Below are 18,230 nucleotides of genomic sequence, written 5' to 3'. Positions count from 1 at the left end.
GGTGGCGCTGCCGGGCTGAGGTGCCGCCGGGGCCTCTGGCGGCGCTGATCCGAGCTGGGCCGCACTGGGAAGCTTGCCCGGCTGTCCCAGCGATTTCACTGGTCCGACAGAAGGTGCCCCCTGAGAAACCCTAGCTCCTATCATCATTTCTGAGCAGTCACAGCTACAACCTCACTTCCGGTTTTCTTTATAGGCAGGGGAGGTTCTTTGGGGGGAGGTGACATCTCTTCTTAGACCACCTGGGGTTTTTATACCACTTAAGCAGTTTCCAGGCAGGACCTTCAAGGAAACTTTTTGTTCATTAAAACAAAGCAAAACATCCCAACGTTCAGTAAAGCTTTAATAAAGTTTATGGAAGCAGCCCCATACAATCATAATTAAGTGATTTTTTTTTCACTCCATTTACTGAATGAAGGTGTGGCTTGGTTACCACTTAAAACGTGATTGATTGATCAGGGGCCTTGAACCCCTGCAGACTTGGCTGTCGGGTCAGGGCTTCCAGGTTAAGAGCAACTCGTGCACAGCATCAGTCTGCGATTCCAGCTTGTGGTTGCAGCGTATTGGCAGGTGGGATTAGACAAAGATGCCTGTTAGCGTCCTCCAGGGAACTGAGCAGATAAAGTTAGCATCCTCCTCTAGGTAGTGTTATGATTGGTAAGAATGGAGCACAGGCTGTTCTGTAAATGATCCCTTTTAAATAGAGATCAGTCATTGTCAACTTATTTTATTCCAGTTATTAGTTGTTTAAGGACACCTTGATTCTTTCCATGCTTCAAGAACCCTGTTGATTGAATAGAAGTTTATGGTTTTGTAACTGGAACACAATAGGAGCCTTCATTTTGTTTGAAATCTGTTTTCAGGTTTCCTGTAACATTGGGTACCTAAGTGCTGGCCAAATATTGAAGATATTACTTACTGTACCTGAGAAACTTTTTGGTGACAGGGACTTGCTTTTTTTGTACAGCAGCAAGCTCAATAGAGCATCTAGATGCTATCTTACTAAAACTCATCAGTTGTTTATAATTTATGGATCTTTCTGTTCTTGTAGATAGGCATTACGTTCAGAGGAGGAAATTCTGCTATTTATCTCAAAGATGGAGGACAGGTATTTAAATAATGCTGCTGCTTTTTCTCATATACTTTATTTTTTCCATATGCCAGCTATGCTCTGCATTGTTAACAGAAACAATCATCTTGAGCTTGGTGATAAGTGACCACTGACAAAAAAGATGGAGGAAAAGGACAGAAAGAAGCATCGCAAAAAACACAGTGGGCCAAAGGCTGACAAAAAGAAGAAACGTCACTTGAATGACTTAGGACTTGGAGATGAAGAGGATGCTCGGAAGAGGAATCCAAAGGCCTTTGCAGTCCAGTCTTTTGTGCGGATGGCCAGAACCTTTCACAGGTATTCTACAGAGATGGTTTTTAGACCACGCAAGACATAATGGATCTTTTCCTGGAACTTATTTTTGGTCCTGATAGAAATGTGTTCAGTGTACTTGGGCTTAAGTGTGCTCATGCAGCTATCATGATTTAGTGTATCAGAAGTGTAGTCTCTATTATGAAGGTGTCAGTGATGTGGACTTGTCTAAACCTGCCACACAGCATGGTCGCATTTGCCTTAGTGCATCATCATGGGTAAATCTGGTTTGCTCTAAATAGGGTTGATGGGATTTTCACAAAAATATGTTTTTAGCTGAGACCTTGATAAACAAACCCAAGTACATGGGTTGCTGAAATAAGAAATGTTGCTGCTTTATGACTTGTTATAACATCTTTCTTGCAATTCATAAATAGGACTCAGGACTTGAAAACAAAAAAGCATCATATTCCAGTGGTGGACCGAACTCCCTTGGAGCCACCTCCTGTGATTGTCGTTGTAGTTGGCCCTCCAAAAGTTGGGAAGAGCACCTTAATAAAATGTCTGATTAAGAACTTCACAAGGCAGAAACTGGTTGAAATCCGGGGTCCTGTAACAATTGTATCAGGTGAGGGGGAAAAAACCCAAGCAATGCAAAGCACCCTGTTTGACCATGATTTTAGAGCATTAAATAGAAAGAGGCTCTGTTCTTACTATATGCTTGCTGGATATGAGAGAGAGTGTCCAAACAATAAACACATTTTGATGTGTCACTGCATACTTCACTTGGGCAGCATATTTTGAGAGGCTGAAGACACTGACCATGTGGAAATAAGAATCTAATAAAAGAACAATATATAAGAGAGCTCCATGCACCAATCCCCTTTCTAAATCATGCAATCACATTTAATCAAGTTCTCTTTCCAATATTTGTCTCTTCCTTGTTTCTGTGTTAAAATACACAAGCAAAAACTGAGAAAATGACAAGACTGCTTTAAGAGTCATATCCAGTGCATAAAGCAAGTAAACCTTTTTTCCTCTTAGTTTTTCAAGATCAATATTTTTTGTAAGAATAATGGGTAGAAATATTTTCTGACAGGTAGTTTCTAGTGCCTTATAAAACTTTCCTCTTAGTGAATTTTGGAGAATACTAATAGAATTGTAGAAAAACAGCACTAAGTGAAACTGCAGGAGATCACCTACGCCAACCCCTGCTCAGGGCAGGATTATCTCTGCTTAATTGCCCTAAACAAATGTTTATCTAACCTACACTGTAAAACTCCCAGTGCACAGCATCCTTTGGTCTCTCTAGGTCATTGTTTCAGTACTTACCTAAAGAAATTATATGATCTCTGGTGTTGGAAGTAAAAGTCCCTCTCACTTGCTGTGTCACACACACAAATAACACTGTATTGTAAACAAAACTGTACTCAAATCTTAGGAAATACTAGAATTAAGATTTCCCATATCACCTTAACTTGGGCATTGAATGTGGCTATCGAAAAAGTCATACGTTATAGAATTGGAGATTTATGAGCATCCATAGATACAAAAGGCCAAAATTCACAAAGTACAAGGCTTTTGTGCCTTTTGGTCTGCCTGCATCTTGTGGTTTAATTTTTTTGGTCCTTATACTAAACATCTTAACTTTGTTACAGTGTATTGGAAGGTGTTTTGCAGTGTTTGGAGCTTGCTGGTGAAGTGGCATGGATATTTGCATGATCCTCTCTGGACTTAATGGTTTTCTTAATTGGTTTTCTGTGGTCACAGGGTAATGGACTTGTGATCCAAGTAGTTCCTTCCGGTCCTGTGTCCTTTAGGGATTCCCGTGTCTCCATTATGTTTGGTTCTTATTCTCTCTGCATTTGTGGCAGGCAGCCTCCTTCATGCTCCTTGGTCCTGATGAAGCGGGGTTAAAAAAGTTACTGGGTTCCAGCATGACCCATAGTTACAATGGTATGGGACTCTGGCTTGATCATAGGCTGTGGCATGCTTAGATCTAAACGGATTATTTGGGGAATGTAACTGCTAATATATAAGAATGTGTCTCCACTTAAGACAAAAGAAAGTGCTTAACTTAGGGTTAAATAATAGGGAAAATGAGGAAACTGTGGTTTTTAATGTTTAATTTACAAGATAAAATTAAAGTCGGTGAAGGAGGTTGGGAGAAAACTCAAACTGCCAGCCAATCCTGTTTTAACCTAAGTTAACCAATTCAGGTGGCTCGGTCTGATTTAAGAACACATCCTGTTCCTGTCCCCCCACTCTGTAGAAGTACTCCAAACATGTCTGGACTGTAACTTTGTCAAGGACAAATTTGGGTGGGATTTTCATGGACATGTCCCTACTAGCATGCTTGGTGCCATTGGAAGTCAAAGAAAAGTTTGTTAAAATTTATTTTTGAAAGAAGATGAAATGTTTTTTTTTCTGTAGTCTTGTTCTTGGATCAGAGAGAACCTTTTTATCTGGAATCTCCTAGAAAAGTTCAGCTTGATGCAGACACCCAAATGTAATCAAATTATAAGCAGCTCAGAGCAGGGACCAATGAACTAGGAAGTGGTCGGAACCATTATGATAGGAACTAGTCTCAACCCAAGCATATTAGGAACATCAAGTATTTGCTTTGGAGAAAAAAAACAAACCATTGGATTATCTTGTCCCTACCATAAATTATAGTGGAGAATAAATTTTCTCACAATCCAGAAAATTTATCTAAGAAACAGCAAATATAACCCCAAAGCCAACAGGAATTTAAAACTTTACATATCCCTTTCACTTGTCCAAGCTCTTCTTAGTTAATTTAATAGGGAGAGAGATTTCTGGTACATGCTGCTTAGTTGTTTATGTTACTACAGTAGGTTCTTTCATTCAAATAAAATTACCCAAGGTGGCATAATTTGTCTAAATCCTCAACAGTAAATAAACCTGAATAATATTTGGTTTTACCTCCATTTTCATTTTATTTACAGGTAAAAAACGTAGGCTAACCATTATTGAATGTGGATGTGACATTAACACAATGATTGATCTTGCTAAAGTTGCTGATTTGGTAAGTTTGTAACAGTGTACCAGAAGTCACGTTTCCTGTCACAGAATTTACAATACAATTTACAATTGGAAATACAATATTTGATGAAATTGCATGTACATATGAATGGTCTGTTGCTTATGCCTACAGTACTCGGTGCTCAAAGTGAGCAAGACCAAGCTGTAAACTTTTTCTAGAGCTCCCTTTGAAATTGTCCAGGTATAAGGAGTGGGAGAAACCATCTTACAACTCCTGTGGGACTTCAGTTTGACAGTCTGTTTGTAAAACGTAGTTTTTGGGGGGGGATTTGCTTTAAGAAACTGAAGAGAGACGTGACCTTGCCTTAAGCAGATTGTAACCACACTAGAGTTTGTAAAGTTTTTGTTAAAGAGGTCTTCTTTAATGACTGGATTTTTTACACTCATGTAAAATGGAAACGCATGCTGCTGCATCAGCTGAATTCATCTGATGCTCTCTAATGGATTTGATTTGAAGGTGTGAGTGCAGCAGTCAGTCTGTTTTCAGTTCTAGAGTATCACCTCTGTAATTTTTTTCTACCTTGTCTAAATTTTAGTCCAGAAAATCTGAGTCTGATTGTCTTCAGGATATGATGCAAAGCCCAAAGCATACTCAGATTTTTGCTTGTGTGTGCGAATTTGAAATATATATTTTACTTACAGCTGATCTAAGCTTATGATCTTTTAATTTTTGCTGAAATTCATCAGCTAAACTAGATTATTTTTTTTCTACCATCTTCATGTGCCTTGAGATGATGAGATTAATTGAAAAGTATAAGTCAAGAGTTTTTAATGAACAGATGCTGGGTAGCTTTGAGGCTTTAAAAGTATGTGGTGGTGTGAGATACTGTTGTTTCAAGGTTGGTGTAATTTAATTACTCACAGAGCCCTGCCATCAGTTATTTTGCATAGTAGGCTCCTGTATGCTGAAAACCTAATTGGTTTTGCCTCCCTGTTCGTGTAACTACAAGAGCATTATCCTGTGTCAGTGTTCTGCTCCATTATCATCATCTTTTACTGACACACAACAGCAATTGAACATGGGAAGGAAGTTTATCTCACTTGTACCAAAGATCTGTTTATGATCTCAAATGCTCTAGTGCCCTAAGGTATTAGTCTCTTGTGGCAACCTAATCTTTAGTTGCATTTGGCAGATATCCAGACAATCAAGGCTCTTATCTTTACTGATTTAATCAGATGTTCCTTCAAATATTGGAAAGGGTTGAATCTTGCTTGTTTTAAAGTGAGCAGGGTTTGTTAGTTTAGGGCCAGAATCTGATACTTCTACCCCTATTTAATATCCTTTTACTTGTCAGGCACCCACTGTTTTATATATACATTTCTGTTATCTTCTGGGAGAAGAGAAGCAAAGCAGAGCAAAAATATATTGATTTAGAGGAGGGGAAGAATTTCTCAGCCCTTAATTCAGTGATTTGGGCTGAAGAGAGAACTTTTAATTAAAGTCAGAGTTGGTTATGCAGATTATGACTTTATAAAAAGTCATTGGGGAAACTGTCACTCCTTAATATTAAAAGTTTGGTGGTGCCAATACAAGATTGATTCCTTCTAAAAGCATGGTGGCTAAATAAAGTGAAGGCTGTCATGAAAGTATGCTAATACTGTTGAAGTAAATTTATTTTTATTATGCTTTCAGGTTCTAATGCTCATCGATGCCAGCTTTGGATTTGAGATGGAAACGTTTGAATTCTTGAACATTTGCCAAGTACATGGCTTTCCTAAAATCATGGGTATCCTTACCCACTTAGATACCTTCAAGAACAATAAACAGTTAAAAAAGACCAAAAAGAGATTAAAACATAGATTCTGGACTGAAGTATATCCGGTATGAAACTAAACAGTTATTTTTCATGAATCCATTTTTCATTGGGTTGGAGAATTGGCTTTAGAAATGGGGCAGATGTACATTTACTGCATTAGCATTTATTTTGTCTTCTAGTAATGTTGTGAACAAGAGGCAGTCCTGGTGTAGTATTTGGTATTGAGCATGAAACTCCACGTTCTTTTGTTTACCTATATAGTTGATTTCTATCACAAAATAAGATCAGTTGAAGCCCAGTAGTTATTTATAGAAGAAATGATGTGGAGAAGGATTACAGAATAGATTAACTTTAGTCATCCTATTTTATAAAGTATTTTGCAGGCAGTGTAACCATGGAAATGTTACCATGATTTAATTTCACTTTTGTCTTGCCTGTTGTAAATTATGAAGCTTTAAATATTGATACTTTTTCTGTGAAACACAAATCCACTTTTTAACAGATGGTGGATGTATCTTAATTGCTGTTAATATTAATTCCACCTTGATGGGAGAAAAAAAATGTTAGCAATTAGTTCAAGTCTTTGTGAGCCAACTGTACCTAATTGCCTGCAGTCTTTTGGCTTTGTTTTATTTAATAGGAGTTTAATAGATACAGGTTTTAACTTTTTACTGTTCTCATGTTCTGCTTAGGGTGCTAAGCTCTTTTATCTCTCTGGGATGGTACATGGAGAGTATCAAAAGCAGGAAGTTCACAATCTAGGACGCTTTATCGCGGTTATGAAATTCCGCCCTCTCACATGGCAGACAACTCATCCGTATGTCCTAATGGACAGGTACATGGTTTTCTTTTCTCTTTCTAGAATGGGTTGGTAACATGGCTTCTGGGCTAGATCTGGCCCACAGCACCACTGGAACTTTTTACCGGTGTCTGTGCCCATGGGTATGCATTGGGACTGGACAGCCAGGAGTGGTGCCAGGGCCAGACCAGCTTCCAGATAGTTTCCCTTGCCCCTTCTCCCTGCCCTCCTGGCTCCAGTCTGATGTGGGCTGAGTTGCTTTGGTGGAGTATCAGCAGCAAGGAGCTTTTTTCGCATCACTACTGCTTCTTTTAGCCCCCTGCTCCCTAGCTGCAATGCAGGTGCAGTTTCCAGTCAGTTGGCAAGTGCACTGGGGAAGGCAGCTTCCTTTGCCTGCGCTGCAGAGTTGAGGGGGAGAAAAGAAGGAGGAAGTGGGAGAGGCAGCAGCCTTGTAAACACAGATGCTGATGCCTGTTCCTAGCACAGCTCCATAGCAGCTGGAAGCTGCATGTCAGGCTTTTATACACCTGTGCTGAGGCCAGGTGACTAGGAGCTACTTCTATGCTATCACTTTTTCCCAGTCCCCCACTGTTCCTCCCCACTCCCTTGCTGTGGTGCATATGCAGCTTCCAGTAGTGGAGACGTACACTGGGGCTGGGAATCTGCAAACTATATGCACATTGCCACTGCTTCTCCCACAAGCCCCTGTGCCCCAGTGCTGTGGTGCAGATGCAGCTGGAAGCTGCCCAACCCTAGCACAGGTCCCCACTGGCTGGAAACTGCACCCATGCCACAGTCAGGGAGTGAGGGGCTTGGAGAAGCAGTAGCGGTGTGCATTCAGCTCCCAGCTGCCTCACCTCAGTGCGGGCATGGGGAAAGCCCCTGCTGCTGATGTGCTACCAAAGCCACCTGGCCTGCATCAAATCAGAGTAGGGTGGTTGTGGCCAGTGGCTTCTTAAAGGTTTCTGACTCCTGTCCTTCAGTGTTGTGTATTTAACCAAGGCAGTCAGCTGTTAACGTGTGCTGTGTGTTTCATACTCGACATCAGAATATTTTAGTTCTGTTCCCTTCTGCCTTGAAAAAAGTAATTCTGTTATTACGGTTCTGTAATAGTTGGGCACAGAAATGGTCCGGGTTAGGGTTAGTTCAGTTCTTTAATGGATTTTTCAGTGTGTCATCCTGAGCATGGCATTTGCTAGTGCAAATGTGTGCAGCTCCATTGACTTGAAAATTCCATTATAATAATCTGCAGTCTAACTGGTGGGAGACAGAGTCCATTTACCTCAGCCATACATTTCATTTAGTGACTTGAGTGGAAGCTGGATTAGCTCCCTGATTTGGAGGATGGGTGGAGTTGTAAATGTTATTTAATTATTTTGGGGATAGGACTTTTTTAACATAACCCATAAAACGAACAAATCGCTGCTAAATGATGTTGACGTTCTCTGGAAACATAGCAGCAGTAGTAGATTATTTACAACTTTCTCTAAACCAATACAATAAATATTTTTGAGCCTATTCCAGCTCATATTTTTATTTAAAAAGATTCCAAGACATTTAAATGATGACTTTTTTTTATTTATAAAAAAACAAATTTGTTTAATTCTCAAAAAACAGTACCTTGGATTTAACAGCATTGATTTCCAAGCTGTTTGAGACGCAGTGGGCATGTCTACATGTGCATTAAATTTAGTACCTCCGATGTGAGGTACTAAAGAAATGTGCATTAGGCTGCTTTAATACGCAGTAATGAATGCATACGGTTTTTAAGTGATGCTTAAGGCACAGCAGCCTATTTTACTGTACGTTAGCGTAACCGTAAGGTTTTTAAGTGTCGCTTTAATGCACAGTAAAATAGGCTACTGCACATTAAAGCATATGTGTAGATGTGTCCAATAATGCTTAAAAGCATCTAATAACCTTTGGAAGCCTTTCTGGGATTGTGACGCTAGTAGTACATCCTCTTCTTAAAGCAAGTGGAAGCATAGCATCCCAGTAGTTTAGCAGCGATAGAGAGCAAACCTGTCACTCCAATATCCATTCTATGGAGTGATTCCCATTGGATATACCGTCTCCTTCATGTTCTTGGTCCTAAATTTCAAAGCTGTCCATGGGATCGATGTTAAGTATTTGAAAGATTGTTCTTATTTCATCCTTATGATCTTCCATTGGAAAAATGGGACAAATCAGGGCCACCCCATGAGCTCAGGAGACTAGATTTTCATTGGAGATGGATGAAGATTACAAGACTTCTAGAACTGAATGAAAACCTGACTGTCCCAGGGGGATGATGAGAAAGGGGCAGGAGACCCCTCCTGCTGTGTGGGTTGTGGCAGGGGAGAGCGCCCCCCACCCACGTTGGGGGTGTTGGGCGGGGCCCCCCCTGCCACAACAGCAGGAAAAGCCCTGAGAACAGGGCATACTTAACCCCAACAGGTGCAGCCAGGCCGGACAAGCTGCGAAGGGGAGGAGTGCCAGTGCAGTTCTGTCAGCCACCTTTTTCTGTGGCTGGGGCCAGCGCAGCCCAACGACATTATCAAAGAATGCTGCCCAGCTGGGATAAAAGCCAGCAGCATGGAAACAGCTGGGGAGGATGCAGCAGGGAAATAGCTGCGAGACCATCCCCCGAGCAGATCAGGGGCCTCCCGACAGCTTCAAGGAGAGGCTGAAGAGGGATGCAGCAGAGGCGTCTGGGACATAATTAAAGGGGCACGTCACCCCGGACAGTGGGGGAGCTGGACCAGAGGAAGACACCAAGGGATGGCGAAGTTGTTGGACACAGAATGCGAGAGTGAGAGTGGGCTGAGGCCTCTCTCTGAAGTTTCTCTTGTTTGTTTCTATTTCATATCATTTGAAGCCCTGGAGGCCAACAGAAAGGCCACAGGATGTACATTGAGGGCTGAGCAGGCCGGGGCCGCAATGTTATTAGGCCAGATCCATCACCAGGGTCGTCTCACTACCCCAAATAAACCCGTGCGGCGGAGAGGAAAACTGTTGTGACCATTGAGGGCCAGAAAGAGTGAGAGGGATTGGAACACGACATCCTAGTGGAGTCTAACTGCCCATCGTTCGACTGTCCCAACAGGCTGGTGCGTGGCTGGGGTGTAGGGAGGCGGAGCCCCAGGAGCACCCGCTGGTGATGATGCCCAGTGTATCCCCCCCCTGGAAGGGAATCCCACTACTGAATATAATATCCAAGAAGTAGCAGGCGAGTATCGGGGTATCCCTTGGGGAGATCTCAACCAAACATTGTGGCAGGAGACAGCAGCCTCTGTGTTAGACTCTGAGCACCTGCTCCAGGGCCATGCGAGAGGCTCCACGAAGCCAGGCAGGTACACTGTCTTTATTTAAAATTCTGTTTAAGGACTTTAAACATAAGGAAGAAAGAGAAATATAATGCTCATAAGCTAATTGAGTTATTCTTCTAACGATCTGTTGAAAAAAGGAAGAAGGAAGCATTTTTTTCTTGGTTTTTTTATTTTTAAATATTTTGGCCCCATTCAAGTGACTGACTCGGAGAAGTACCTAGGTGGATTATGTACCAACTCTGTGAAATATATAAAGCAAATGGGTGAGCAGGAGATCATTCTTCAGTCTTTCGGTTGTTTTATTTTCATCTTAACTTTGTAGGTAAAAACTTGAAAAGGATATTGTCTAGAAAATTATAATTATAAACCAAAGTGAAGCCAATTGTTTTTATTTCCCACCTTAGAGTAGAAATGTCAAAAATAAATGCACAGTTAGGGAAAAGTAAATTAGTCTTTCAGAGATGGCGCGTTTGATACAATGTTATACATTTTTCAGAGAAAAACATTCTATAGTTAAATTAAAAAAAAATGTTTTGATATACTGTCCCTTTTGAAGATTTGAAATATTAAGGTGTGCACGGGTTTTAATAAATTTACAATGTTATTCTAAAAAGAAGAATGTCGCTACAATATCTCTCTTTTCCTGGAACTTTGCAGTTCAGAGAACATTATTCTAATGTTTCTTTTGATATTGGCTAGAATGGAAGATTTGACAAACCCAGAAGATATCAGAGTCAATCCGAAGTGTGACAGGAAGGTGTCACTTTATGGTTACTTAAGAGGGGCACACTTAAAAAACAAAACCCAGATTCATATGCCAGGTAGTATATTCGTCTCTTAAAGTCTGTATTATTTCATCGATGCATGCATTGTAACATTGCTGTTTTACATCATCTGCTTTGCATCTGTAAAAGACTGATGTAAAAACAGATCTCATTCTTTTTAAAAGCACATTGTTTCTAAAGAAAAGAAAAATGCTTTTATATTTTAAAATTGATGTTAACCTTTGTAAAAACACGATCTTAAAGTAAATAGTTTTGCTTTTCATTGAGAGCTTCTTGCATTTAAACTAAACAAAATAATATTTTGGCAAACTGCAAAGTAAAGCTCATGAGTGTAATGTCACTCTAGAATGACTAAATGAGTAATGTAAGCCTTACTAACAGTGAGAACTAAAACTTGTTTAAAAGTATTAAATAATATAATACATAAGTACTAAATACAAATTAATAAATTACTGATTTTTTTTTTTCTTTTGTAATATGGAGCAATGTCAGTAACAAAAAAATGTATTAAAAGCAGTGATTTGCTACTGTCATCCAGAAAGAGTTGTACAGTTCATTAACCGAATAACTTGTTTTTCAGGCTTAATGTTTATTTCTTAAAACACTGCATGTGATTTTTGTCTTTGTAGTGTCTCATTGATATCAAGTCATTTTGTAGCATGTTAAAACCATTTTACCTCTTCACGGTGAATTGTACAATTTTTTAATTGGAGCTATGTCAAAGTTCTTTCTTTCTTTGTCTCCTGTCCCAGGTGTAGGGGACTTTACAGTGAGTGATGTCAGTTTCCTGCCAGACCCATGTGCACTCCCTGAGCAGCAGAAGAAGCGTTCCTTAAACGAAAAAGAGAAACTGATTTATGCCCCACTATCAGGAGTTGGCGGTGTAGTGTATGACAAAGATGCTGTTTATATTGACCTTGGCGGAAGTCATGCTCATCAAGATGAAGAGGTGAGGAAATGCTTGTTCCAGTTTGAGTTCTTCTGCTGTCCTGCAGAATAGGATTTCTACCTAACTCATTTTTCAAATAAACACTGTGAACCCTGTCGTGAATCAGAGCAGCCACCGGCAGCTTGTCTGACTCACACACTGGAGTGTTTAGATTTAGAGCTCGGCAGGTGGGTAGTGATGGATGGAGTGGAATTAACCAGGCACAGACACGTGTAGGTTACAGGAGTTTGTTTACTTACGTCGCCTAGATAGTGATGGGCGACGCAGGCGAGCCTTTGTTCCGTTATAGCTTCAGTTATAGAGTTGAGTATACGCATATAACTTCAGTTACAGAGTCGAGTACACGCACGCAGTTAGGTTACAACAAGATAATGACGGACGTGGCGCCGGGAACGAACGGTCGAGCTTGCAAGACTTTCTACGTCAATATTTTACGCTGACGGGGTGATTGATTGGGAATTGATCAATTTCCCAGTTCTCTGGTGACAAGTACAGGTGTTTCCTGTGAGATCCCCAGAGCTCTCCGCCTTGGGCGGAAACCGTTAAACTATTTATAGGCAGAGGTGTTTTACAGGGATACCCAATGGTGAACTGTTATATGGAATCTTTAATTTTTGGCAGGTGGCAGCTCTTTGTCTCCTCAAGTTACAAGGTAGTGGGTTAGGTTTCTCTACCTGTTACGTGTGTGCTACATGTGAGGAGCTTACGCTTATTTTTGGACCAATTATATATAGTTTCCCCTAGCATTTTATTTCAGCTGACCAATTATCTACAGTACTCCGGCCGCGTTTTGTTTCAAGGAATTTTTGGCAGGGATCTCTTTTAACCCTTAATCGTCAAAATGAGGATGATTTGAATGGTATCTCTTGCTCAGTGGCATGGGCACAATTTAATTGGGTTGTGACAAACCCCACATCCTTACCCTTAAATCTTTTACTGAACTGTCCTTTGTTTCTACAGTTATATAGGAGGAAGGAAGATAATACCCTCCTACCGACACCTTTTCCTTCTCTAACAATGCCGTCAAAATACCCAAGTAATTACTAATGAATTCTTATAGAGGCTTTCCACACATTCAGTATGTCTTATGCCTTGTCTATGAAATGGGTGCAATTTTTTGTTATTTTTGCAAGCAGGGAAATTCTGGGAAAGTAATTATCATTTTTCCAGAGGCTTGAAAGAATTTATTCTCAGTTTGGGGCTTTAACTGAGGGGAGCAGGCACTTTCATATTGATTTTATTTAAAAAAATTTTTTTGGTTCATCAGGAGGAAGTGAGGCCAAACCATGAACTTGTCCAAAGCCTCATCTCTACCCATTCCACCATTGATGCTAAGATGGCTTCAAGCAAAGTGTCTCTTTTCATGGACTCCAACCCATTAGGCTCAGAAGATTTGGAAAGCCATGGGTAAGCTTTTAAGTTTACTAATTAGTGAATGACTAAAGAACATGACTGGGAGAAGCAAAGCATTCATAGTTGTTGGTATGAGCGTGACGTTAAAGATTTGTGGCTTGTTTGAATGAAAGGTGTATATATATGCAAGATATATAGATGGCTTGAGGGAGGGGTAGTGTGGAAGACGGAATAGTGGAACAAGAGAAGCTTGTTTAAACGTCATGACTGTGCCTACAGCCAAATTGGAAACAGAGGTTGAGAAGAGAGGATCCCACTCATTATTTTACCAGGGTTTGAACTTGTCCTCTGAAATCAAAAGGGCTGTTTAAGCCTTTGGCAGTTTCCTGTTCCAGTTATGCTCTTAACAGAAAAGTTTTTCAAATAAAAAATGTAAACGTTTGGGAACAGGATGATTGAGAGCGTGGACATGGACACTTATAAGAGAAATAATTATGGGCCAGTCTATAATTAGATGCAATTTCAAATATACATTTAAGATAAGAGCTTAATATTGCTTTTAATCTTGACCATTTCTATTTTAGAGAGTAAATGATGACCATCCACTGTTTACTGCTCAGAATGCAATAACTAGTACAGGATTCTGGTTTTGTCAGGTTTTCAGTGAAAGGAAATCCAAGCCAACCTTTTTTGAATTTTCTGTTTATCTTAGCTTCTGCTAGAAGATGCTGCAAAAACTCCTAGGAGATCAGCTTTGCAGTTTAAGTAATGTGGGCTTGGACTGTTAACCCATTGTGCCACTTTTTTACTATGAAATGCATGCCCACTGTAATGAGAATTATCTTTGCGCAAGAAGAGAGACAGCTCTGAGATTGTAGAATTTAAGGCAGTCTTCAGATTCTGGTGCAGGAGCGCATCTTGAATTGAAGGTGGAGATACTAGTGCCATTTATTGTTAGGTTGCCTAAAACTTGGCACTGTAGAACTGCTTTCATAGATTGTAAGGGGCTGGATCTCACAAGATCATCGGGTCCAGCCCCCCTGCACTAAGCAGAAAAGACAGCTAGGGTCAGGTGACCCCAGCAAGGTGACCATTCAGTCTCCTCTTGAAGCTTTCCAGGTTAAGTGATTGCACCACCTCTGGAGGGAGTTGATTTCACAGTCTGGACACCCTAACTGTGAAGAAGTTATTCCTTGTGTTAAGCCTGAAATGGTCTTCCAGGAGTTTGTGGCCATTACTTTTGGCTATTCCCAAGGGTGCCCTGGTGAACATTTGCTCATAACTTAGAAAATTTCAGCCTGAACAGCTGAAGTGTAGCAATGTTTGGTTTTTGATGTTTAAAACTCCCATCTGTTTCGAAAACAGTGATTTGGGGAAAAACATGTTATGTCTAAAAAAAACAAAACAAAAAAACTTACCATTTTATTGTGATGCACTGAGGTTTTCATGTTTCCTTTCAAGAAAGTATTTAGATTTAATTTGTAAATAGATGATGACTGATCGCTGTATGTAATGTGTGTAACCGTATTTTTCTATACAACAGCAGCTTGTTTAGTATTTGTTTTTCTATTTTAAAAAACACTCTTTTTAAAGTTAGAAGTTATTGAGACCACAGCAGTGTTTCAAACAGTTAATTTTCCCTCTCTATATTAAAAACAAAATATATAAAATTGAATACTGTTTTTACTCGAATACAAGATAAAAATAAAACCCCCCCCCCCCCCCCCCCCCAAGGTGCCCCATTGGGGATGGAAGGAGAAAGCCCCTCATTTTATAATTGCCTACAAGGAAATCTCACTAAAGACATTGCCCATCATTAAACTGCTGCCAAAAGCAGCATGTGCTAAGCAGTGGAAACCAACTATGATAGTGGGAACCTATCATAAGGACAAGTTAGTGTAGCCCATCCCTACCACAAGGATAGCTTAGCACAACGCATCTCAATAAGACGTATGGTAGTGCCCCATTAAGCACAGTCCCACTCACCGTTGACCCCAAGTGCCTGGCAGACATGAGGAAACGGGGCCTCACACAGTTCACCCAGAATCCTGCCGTCACCACCTCTTTCATCCTGGCACATATGATTAATTTGGCCCTGCCATCTATGAATTAAAGCTGGACCAGGTTGCCCTGTGCCTTATATGCATATAAAATTTTGGAGCATCCCAGGACTTGTGACAAGAACACCCAGTTCTATTCATGAGCAGGGGCTAATTGGCACATGGCTTCTTTGGGGCAGGGTATCGAGTACACGCACATACTGAATTGTATTGAGCTGTGGGGTCACCGTGGCTTGAAATGCTCTTGACTCTAGTGGGGCCCAGCCTAATGAACTATGTGATAAATCATGAGCCTTTGACTTCGGAGAAATATGCATTGTTTGTACTATATATATGTGAGTGCTAACGGACTTCTTAAAAGTGCTTCATCAGTTTCGAAAAAATGTAACATGCATCAGTTCTGGTTGGACTAAGTGTATGGGTACTATATGCAAGTTGATACAGCCATGTTTAGTTTGAAGTTTGTTTTCAAATTTGCTCCTCACTTCCATGGGGTGAGCAGGGTCTGCGAGTAAGGAGAGGGGGAAGGGCTGCCAGGGCAAAAAGTTGGGGGGAAGCAGAGAGCAAAGGGGGTACCTAATTTCCCCCAATTTATTTTCCCTGCTTTAGCAGTGGGAAGGGGACACATTCAAGGCGTACCTCCGATAATTAAGATTCTGTACCTGGATAATTATAACATTTATAAGTTTTCCATATATAGATTCTAATTATTGGGGGGGTCATCTTGAAATCATGGTCATTTTCTCTTCGAGTAAATACAGTGCTTGCTGGCTTAGCCATAAGCAGTAAACACATCATGAACGCTAAGAGAACAATCACAATTTTCAGTAAAATACAACATAACGCAGGTACTCAGTCCAAACTATTAGACAGCTGTGAGGAATCACAGTTTTAGTTGTGAGCCCTGGCAAGGCTTCTTGAATCAACAGATGCCTTGAAATCAGATAATCCTGCAATTTATTTTAGTAGCACTGGTAGTCTGTTCTTGCTGTTCAACACCAAAATATTTTTTAAATGTTGTTTGTGGCTTTGTATGCCTCCTTCATGCTAACTTTGTTTTTTAATCTTGTGCTCTTTTGGGAAAGCAGCTTTGTGATGCCAAAAGAAGAGAAGCAACTTGATTTAAAGACTGGGAGAGTACGTAGGAAAGCAGTGTTTGAAGAAAAAGAAAATAGTGATGGAGAAAGTGATGAAGAGGATGACCAAGATGAAGAAATGTCTGAGGGTGAAATGGCTGGAAGTGATAGTGATGAGGAAGGTGATGCTGAAGAAGGAAGTGATAAAGAACTACCAGAACAAGAGGCAGATCCCAGGAATGTCAAGCGCCTGAAAAGAGAGGAGACCAAAGAAGAGACTGTAATGGAATTGCCAGCATTTGCTGATAGTGATGATGATCTTGAGATGAGCTCAGTAGAAGAAGGAGAAACAGGCCTGGATGAAAGCAACAAAGAGACAGATGAGGAAGATGAACAGGAGAGTGATGAGAAGGAAAGTTCAGACTGTGATTCTGAATCTGCAGACAAAAAATTAGGTGAACCCACACCATGTGAAACTAGCAAAGAAAGTAAAGAACTGAGAGGGAATCGTAAACAAGGTCTCAATTTGGATAAAAAAGTGTTTTCCACTGTAGATTCTGGAAACTGCACAGCTGAAGAGGTTTCTGAATCTGAGTCTGAAAGCTCTTCCCTTGATGAGGACGCAGAGGAGGATGAAGAAGCTGAGGAATTGCATAGAAAAAGGGGTCAGAGTACTCAAGAGGTTAGTACCCTTAGGCAGGCTAAATTGAAAGCTGTAGAAGATGAGGATGATGAAAATCTTCTGAAAGAGGAAGAGGAATATGAAGAGAAAACAGATTTTTCTGCAGACACAGCAGGTATCGTAACTCATGTATTTTTACTGTATGTTTATAATTGCCCTTGTTGAAAGTACACTTGAATACTCTTGGCAGAATTGTCCAGTGCCTAAAACAGGGAACTGCAAGTTAGAGCAGAAGGATTATTTTTCCTTTAAAACTGTTAATTTGTGCAAGTTGAGGGAAGCCTCAGATTCCCTAAGAGTAAGGTTGAGAAAAGGTTTACCTAGTTTTGAAAAAGTTCTCTGGTTCAAGACTTTCAAAATTGTTACCTTTATGGTGTTGTTTATTGGACCAATTGTACTACTGGGAGAGCATCAAGTGCTATTCCTTTGGTACATCCTGGGGAATTGTGTGGGCGCATAACTGCACAGTTTTACGCATAAAAGGAATGGCCACACACAATTACATAATATTGCATAATTTAACTATGGTGGGCTCTGTGCCTCCACCTCCTTACAGTTCCCAGCACTCCAACTGGCAGCCTCATGATGTGGAGGCAGAGCCTCGTGACTGGACAGCTGAGTAAGTGGGGAGGGGAGCTCCTGCTTGTGGGGGTGGGCATGGGGTTTTTGGGTGGGTATGGGTTGCGCACCATCAGATCAGGCCAGGCCGTCCGGCTCCGTGCCTCCATGTGGGGCATCCAGCACTCCAGCAGAAAGCTACACATGGCACAGAGCCCACTTGGACTGATGGTGCACAGTTCCCTCCTGTAATGCTGCGAGCCCCATGTGCTGGCATGGAACCCGCCTGGTCTGGTGCAAAGGCATATGCCAGCAGGGTGGGCTGGCTCTGTGCCAGCATGTGCAGCCCCTGGGACTCAGCCAGAGGTGTGCACTGCTGGGGGCTCTGCCTACTGTGGTCATGAGTGACCCAAGAGCCTGCTGCTGCTGAGTTGCCAGCAATGGGGGCTGTGCACCATGGGGTGGGGAGAATGTGGC

The 18,230-nt window shown here is 41.0% G+C and overlaps 1 protein-coding gene across 4 annotated transcripts in view; it reads left to right on the top strand.

The window, feature by feature from the left end:
• Positions 1 to 1,164: 1,164 nt before the first annotated feature.
• Positions 1,165 to 18,230, top strand: part of BMS1 (BMS1, ribosome biogenesis factor) — a 36,586-nt gene continuing 19,520 nt past the window's right edge. The window contains exons 1-10 of one of the 4 annotated variants that reach the window (XM_025197719.1): positions 1,165 to 1,405; positions 1,798 to 1,988; positions 4,330 to 4,409; positions 6,060 to 6,248; positions 6,876 to 7,018; positions 10,990 to 11,111; positions 11,828 to 12,024; positions 13,292 to 13,431; positions 16,523 to 16,968; positions 17,068 to 17,310. In XM_025197719.1, the coding sequence (XP_025053504.1) occupies positions 1,230 to 1,405; positions 1,798 to 1,988; positions 4,330 to 4,409; positions 6,060 to 6,248; positions 6,876 to 7,018; positions 10,990 to 11,111; positions 11,828 to 12,024; positions 13,292 to 13,431; positions 16,523 to 16,968; positions 17,068 to 17,310 (1,927 nt within the window). In that variant the 5' untranslated portion in view covers positions 1,165 to 1,229. Of the gene's footprint in view, positions 1,406 to 1,797; positions 1,989 to 4,329; positions 4,410 to 6,059; positions 6,249 to 6,875; positions 7,019 to 10,298; positions 10,554 to 10,989; positions 11,112 to 11,827; positions 12,025 to 13,291; positions 13,432 to 16,522; positions 17,311 to 18,230 lie in introns of those variants that run through there. The other 3 variants (XM_006018477.3, XM_006018476.3, XM_025197720.1) reach the window with 3 other exon arrangements.

The sequence above is a fragment of the Alligator sinensis genome, unplaced genomic scaffold (genome assembly GCF_000455745.1).
Source record: "Alligator sinensis unplaced genomic scaffold, ASM45574v1 scaffold188_1, whole genome shotgun sequence".
NCBI lineage: Eukaryota > Metazoa > Chordata > Crocodylia > Alligatoridae > Alligator > Alligator sinensis.
This window is presented reverse-complemented; position numbering and strand designations above follow the sequence as displayed.